The 6,252-nt window shown below is 41.3% G+C and overlaps 1 protein-coding gene across 1 annotated transcript in view; it reads left to right on the top strand.

Annotated features, from left to right (window-relative positions):
* COL11A1 (collagen type XI alpha 1) overlaps positions 1–6,252 on the top strand; it is a 126,235-nt gene that overhangs the window by 101,620 nt on the left and 18,363 nt on the right. Inside the window, exons 51-52 of the mRNA XM_015563513.1 lie at positions 750–803; positions 5,256–5,309. Of these exons, the coding sequence (XP_015418999.1) occupies positions 750–803; positions 5,256–5,309 (108 nt within the window). The remainder of the gene's footprint in view (positions 1–749; positions 804–5,255; positions 5,310–6,252) is intronic.

Here is a 6,252-nt window from a genome sequence, read left to right as displayed (position 1 = left end):
GCATTTGTTTCTTCACTCTATAAAATATGTTAGAGTAATATGTGCCTATACATCACGCACCTCTCGCCATGTAAAATATTTCCTCTCAATTGTATAAACAATCTCCCCAGAGCTTCATAACTAACTCACTGTTCCAGGATTCTAGGATTTTGAAATGTAATGTCATATGTATCTTGTTATCAATAACAAATGTATAGGCTTCGAGGTGATCACAACTTCTGACCTCACCTTTTCACCAAGAGCGACTTATCTATCTTGTTTTACTGCTCTGATGTCTGCTTTTAATTCGGGCCAGAATGTACCAGGAGCGGATGTACCAAAGAGGCTTTTAGGTTCCCACTGTTCTGAAGTAATTTTGAGGTTGGGAGGTGGTTGACCTTGTTTGTGGCATGGATCACCTCCTTCCTAACCAGAGTCGTATTTTGATCCACTACAAAAGTCATCCTCTAAATAGGGCATGTTCACTGATAGGAAGATTGAATTTACGTTTTGTGTACCAACTGGCAGGACTAGAGTTGGAAAGTGTCCAGTCTTAGCTTCAAAAGTCTGGTGCATTTAAAAATCAGTTTAATCTAATTAAATTATTTGCTCTCCAGTGAATTCGACAACCCAGTAAAGGGCATGATTTTGTCCCATCCTTCCAATGACTTGTACATATTTCTCTCTCCTTAAGAAGAACTAGATACATACTTATGGATTTATTACGTCATTATAAGGAGAATAACTGTGTTCTTTTTCCTCTCCTGCAGGGACCCCAAGGACCTCCAGGATCCATTGGTTCCGTTGGTGGTGTTGGAGAAAAGGTCAGGAATGTAGTGATATACAGTTTGGAATGGCAAGAATAGAGGACTTGTTAACACTGGCTAATGTTTCCAGGGCTTCTCTCTCAGTGTATCACACACAGTTCTATGAGTCACAATTCATCCTCTCCGGTAGTTCAATAACGAGGGTAGAATGATTTTGAGATACCATGGTTTTGATCACCAGGTATTGTACCGATGGTGTACATGGAGGATTTCCTTTAATCAACCCCACCACCCTGTGATGAGGGTATTATTATTATCCACATGTCTAAGCCAGGAAAGCTGAAGCCTGGAGAATTTCAGTGTTTGCATCAAGGTTTTATCCGTAGAAAGTGACTAACTCAAGATCTACCCTGACCCAGATATGTCTGACTAGACTAAGTGTCTCTAATAACACTCTTTACTGAAATTAGAAGAGATCGGTTGATGCAATGACTTAAAAGGGAAAACAGAATCCTTTCAACTACAACAGAGTTAATCACTCCCTTTGTTGTGTGTGCAGTTCATTTTCATTGCGGTACCCTGTCTGTGGACTTTGTAAATAACATCTGGACCCGGGATTGCTTCCTTTTCTCATGAACACCATCACGTTTAAAAACCTCCCCCTCCCCCTGGTGCAAATAGCACACTGGTTCTCCAATTTATTATTGATGCATTCGTGTTCATTTCTTAATAGAATTTTCCAAAAATTGACATCAATTTTGCTTTATGTAAAAACTAAGATATTTATCAGTTTTGGTGGCCAAAAGTGAAATTTCAAAACATAAAATATTATCCAGTAGAAACAACAGAAATTTCTTGAATTTTCTAGTTATTAATTAAATGCTATCAGAAGCAAAAAGTTCTGTTGTTTGATCTAAAATTTTTTTGATATATCTTGTATTCAATTTAATTTATTTTAAAATTTTAAAGATCAGAAAAGTAATGTGATAGAATTAGAATATATTATTTGGATGTTTATTTCTGCACAACACTTACATCCTAGTATTATCAATGTAATTAACCCTATATTACTATTCTTTTTAAATTTTTATTTATTTTAGAGAGGGAGGAGGAGGAGAGAAAGAGTAACATTGGTTTGTTTATCCAATTATTTGTGCATTCATTGGTTGATTCTTGTATGTGCCCTGACCAGGGGTCAAACCAGCAACCTTGGCGTATTGGGATGATGCTCAAACCAATGAGCTACCTGCCATGCCTATGTGATTATTCAAATGGTTTCTTAATTATTACATATGAAGCACTTTAAAGCTATGATTGAATTGTTACTGCATAAACAATCTGCTATTGTTTAGACTGATTATCTCTTTATGTTCTTACATTGGGAGCTTCGTGTTGAAAAGGCGCCGGTGAGCTGGGGGTGGAATTGAAAGATCACTTTTCACTGAGTTCAGTTGTCATGGGCACAGAGGCGGGAGCGACCCTGTCTGATGGTGTCCCTGTCTCACACAGATGAGGACACAACTGTCCTCCTTCCCTTTGCGTCACCCCTCCCCCCTCTGGCTAAATGCTGACCAGGGAGTTGTGAGACCTAGTCTCTACTTTTAGTTTTGCCCACGTAGCAAATTTTAAAACCTTTTAATAGCCTTTCAGCCCATCTCTTTGTTCTGCAGAGCTGTGGGGTGCAGGGGGAACAGTTGTAAGGACTTTGGTTGCTTCTTGGGTGGTTTTCCTCCTGTGTGACTTGGGCAAACACGGGCGCCAGATGCTTGGAGCTGTGCGCACCTCCCTTCCCAGGCTGTTCCATGTGCTTACAGCCTGTCTAGCAGCCCAGCCAAGCCCGGTCTCCAGAGAAAGACTCAGTCGGCCAGGGTGGCGATTCCACTTCCTACAATCCAGGTGTGGCCGACTCTACCTGTGTCACCGTCATAGAAAGTTTTCATTTTTCTCTTTCAAAAAAAGTAGGCTTCTGTGTGATAGCCAGATAGAAATGCAATTCTGATTTTAATTTTCTTCAGCATCTGGAGGAATGTCATTTGCTGTAGATTACAGGTTTCTGATATCAGCTTTGATTCTGGCTGGATGCTTCCTCATTTTCATTTTGGAAAACTTATTTCCAGTCACAAATCAATGAAAAAAATAAAGGGCAAGAAAAGCGTATCCCTTAGTCATGCTGCACTCTGCTTAAAAAGGGGTAGCCTGTTTCCACAGAATATATATTTACTACAGATGGATTTCTGCACTTGAACGGTTTCCTCAAAACAGAAATATGTATCAGCCAGGGCCTGAGGATTTAATGCATATTTTATGACAAAAGGTATACAGAGCCATTTGCTATCAATCTGAGTAAGGGTGTTATAGAATGGGGCAAAATGGTGGCATGTTGAGTAATAACAGTTTAACATTTATAACATAGCTGCTCTACAGAATTTATACTATTGCATATTAATTTTGACTTTCTAGAAGGAATATGGTGTGGCCTTGTTGATACTAGAAATACAGATTATCCATTTGATGTAGACTTGCCGTAACATTTTATTTACTTGGAATTTTGTCCTATTCAAAAGCCTTTTTAACTGGGACATTACTTAACATTTACACAACATTAATTTCTTCTTAAATAATTGTTCACTTATTTTGTGCACACTTGGCTGTAATATACAAAAGGTAATTTGCATGTGAACCTTTGACAAATGAACATAGATATGTTCTCTAAATGAAGAGATTTTCGTAGTAAAAACTTGTCTTTAAATTTTAACAATTATTCAAACCCATCTCTTTGCCATCTGTCATTTTCCTCATTTGAAAAAATGGAAATAATCCTTAAGAATCTAGTTCAACTTTATAGTGGACAAGGATTAAAACAACAACAAAATATGCAGAGGGTGACTAGAAAAATAGTTATTTTCCCTCCAGTTCCAATGTCTGTGGTCTCACCAGGGGTTAACGTGGTGGCTCAGAAGATATTTGTGCGTGGTCAATAGATTTGCTGTGTTTCTTTGTGTACTTTTCTAGAGAGAGATTAATTTGTTTATTGTTCCACTTATTTATGCATTCATTGCTTAATCCCCTGACCAACCAACCTGTGGTGTATCAGGACGACGCGCTAACCAATTGAGCTACCCGGCCAGGGCCTGATTTCCTGTGGGTTTTTTCCCTGCTTTATTGAGCTATAATTGACAAATAAAAATCATATACATTTAAGATGTACAATGTGACGTTCAGGTACAGGTATGCTTTGTGAAATTCCTTTCTACTCTCTCCTTGTATGAGCTTGACGGTTTTAAATTTCACACCTAAGTGAACTCATGCAGTAGACCATACTATTTCATGTAGAAAGCATTTGATTTGAATGGCAAACTACTTAAGATTTATTTTGAAGATATGAATAATGAATAATGACAGAAATATCACATATATCATCCCATCATACTCAGATAGCTGAATGATTCATTGCTTTGTAAATAATATAAATACAATATTATTTCAATAAATATTACTTGTAAGATTTATTTTAAAACTGGAAATATTTGCTACTTATCTTGAGAAGAAAATAACTTACACAGAGTGAAAGTACTTGATGTTTTCTGTCGTTATGCAGATAATCCATGAAGTTAAAATATGTGCATATTTTCATCGAGGAAGGAATTATATACATAAGATAGCCTCGCCCTGGGATTCTGTTTCTATTTAATGTAATGCATTTCAAACAAATGTATGAGCAATGGGAATATTTGAGAGAATAGAGTTAAATGTTAAAGTGCATTCAGGCCTTACATTTTTAAAAAATTTAGAACCATTTCTGTCTCAGAATTGCTGGCACCTCTGATCTGGTGGATAAACATGGCACATGAATGTACTGATATATTCTCTCGGATGATTACTTGACTAGAATATTATTTGCCAGCATTCTAAGTTCAAAGAATTAGTAACAGACTTTCCTGACTAAACCCTATTAGTCTTGGAGGCTTAGTTACAGTCTGCTAAGGGAGAAAAATAACCATCCACATTAATAATAGGCACGCCATAGGCAGTTTTAATTGGCATCTCTGTACCTTTATGCATCTTATAAATACATTCCGTTTCTACGTTCTTTGGGCCTCTACTAAATACATTTTACAGGAGAATCAAAATACGACCAAAAGATTTGCTCATTTGTCAGTGATAAATTCACATTTTACTACAAAAATACCTGAAATTGTTAAATCCATAAACTTCATTGTATGAACAGTGACGGAGCACAGACACACACTGTGCTGGGAGCAGCGGCTGTCTGTCCTGTGAGGCTGGGGGACCGGGGTGAATGACCTGCCTGGTAACGAACCAGTGAGAGCCATAGCTGTGGCCTCTCCCCCGAGAAGGAAAAGTCGGTCACAGGAAAGGTCTCCCTGCCTTTTAGAGACGAGACTGCCTGAAGGCGGGTCCCAAACATCGCGGCCATCACTGAAGGCGGGTTCACAAAGGTGAGCCCTCTGGCCGTGCCCTGATGCTCATCCGATCTCTCCGTTTCAGGGTGAACCTGGAGAAGCGGGAAACCCAGGGCCGCCCGGGGAAGCAGGCACGGGGGTAAGTGCGTGGGCCTTTCCTCCGGGGGGCGGCCAGGGGCTCCCCTGAGCGTTTGTGACACGTGACCCAGTCCTCGCCGTCACTCAGTTGTTTCCGTGCCTTTCCATTGAGAAAAGCAGGCGTGCAGAGCGTGTCCGTGGGATACTTCTTCGCGTCCTCCACATGTTTTAATGCAGACATTGCACGAGTCACATTTGCGTAAGGCAGAGCATTCCGATTGGAGCTGTTTATCGTCTACAGTTTGGTGGTGGGTTGTCCACAAGAGAAATGAACAGACCAACATGCTACATCAAAATAAATGTTTAAATTGTGTTAGGATGGCCGCATTCTCACTGAGATCCCTTTAAACCTGGTGTGAGTGTGGCCCCTGGGGGAGGCCTTGGGAAACGTCTGGACAGGTGTTCGGTGGTGGCGCCTGAAGGCAGGGAAGCTCATTCATGGACAGCGGGGGAGCTGTTCTGCATCTCGCAGTTCCCCGACGTGCAGGCTAAGAGCCTGGTTCACACACGGAAAAGGCTCCGGGCTCTCCTCCAGCGGGAAGCGAGCTGGAGCCGCCCTCATGCAAAGCGCTGAGCGTCCCCAGAGCACGGACGGGACCCTCGGGTGTGGCTCTCACTCTATAAGAGCGCACGCTGCGTGGCGACCACTGCTTGGGTTGTCACTAGCACGGTCCTCTCTTTCGTATGCCTCCTCATCTGGTCGTGCAAGGTGACCCCGTTCCCAGTAGGAAGCCTGGGGAACCCAACGCATTGCCAGAAGCCCAGGCAGGAAGTGGCAGCTCAGAGTTCAGTGCAGGTCTCGCATCTCCGAGGCCCACGTCCTCCCCATCTGAGGAGGAGGCTAGATGATCTCCAGCGTCCTCGAATAACTATAGTTAGAGCCGCGCTTGGCTTATAGATGAAAACACCTGAAAGTGGGGACAGGTTTGACTTGGAGCTCGTCA

This window comes from Myotis davidii, unplaced genomic scaffold (genome assembly GCF_000327345.1).
Source record: "Myotis davidii unplaced genomic scaffold, ASM32734v1 scaffold217, whole genome shotgun sequence".
NCBI classification, from domain to species: domain Eukaryota; kingdom Metazoa; phylum Chordata; class Mammalia; order Chiroptera; family Vespertilionidae; genus Myotis; species Myotis davidii.
This window is presented reverse-complemented; position numbering and strand designations above follow the sequence as displayed.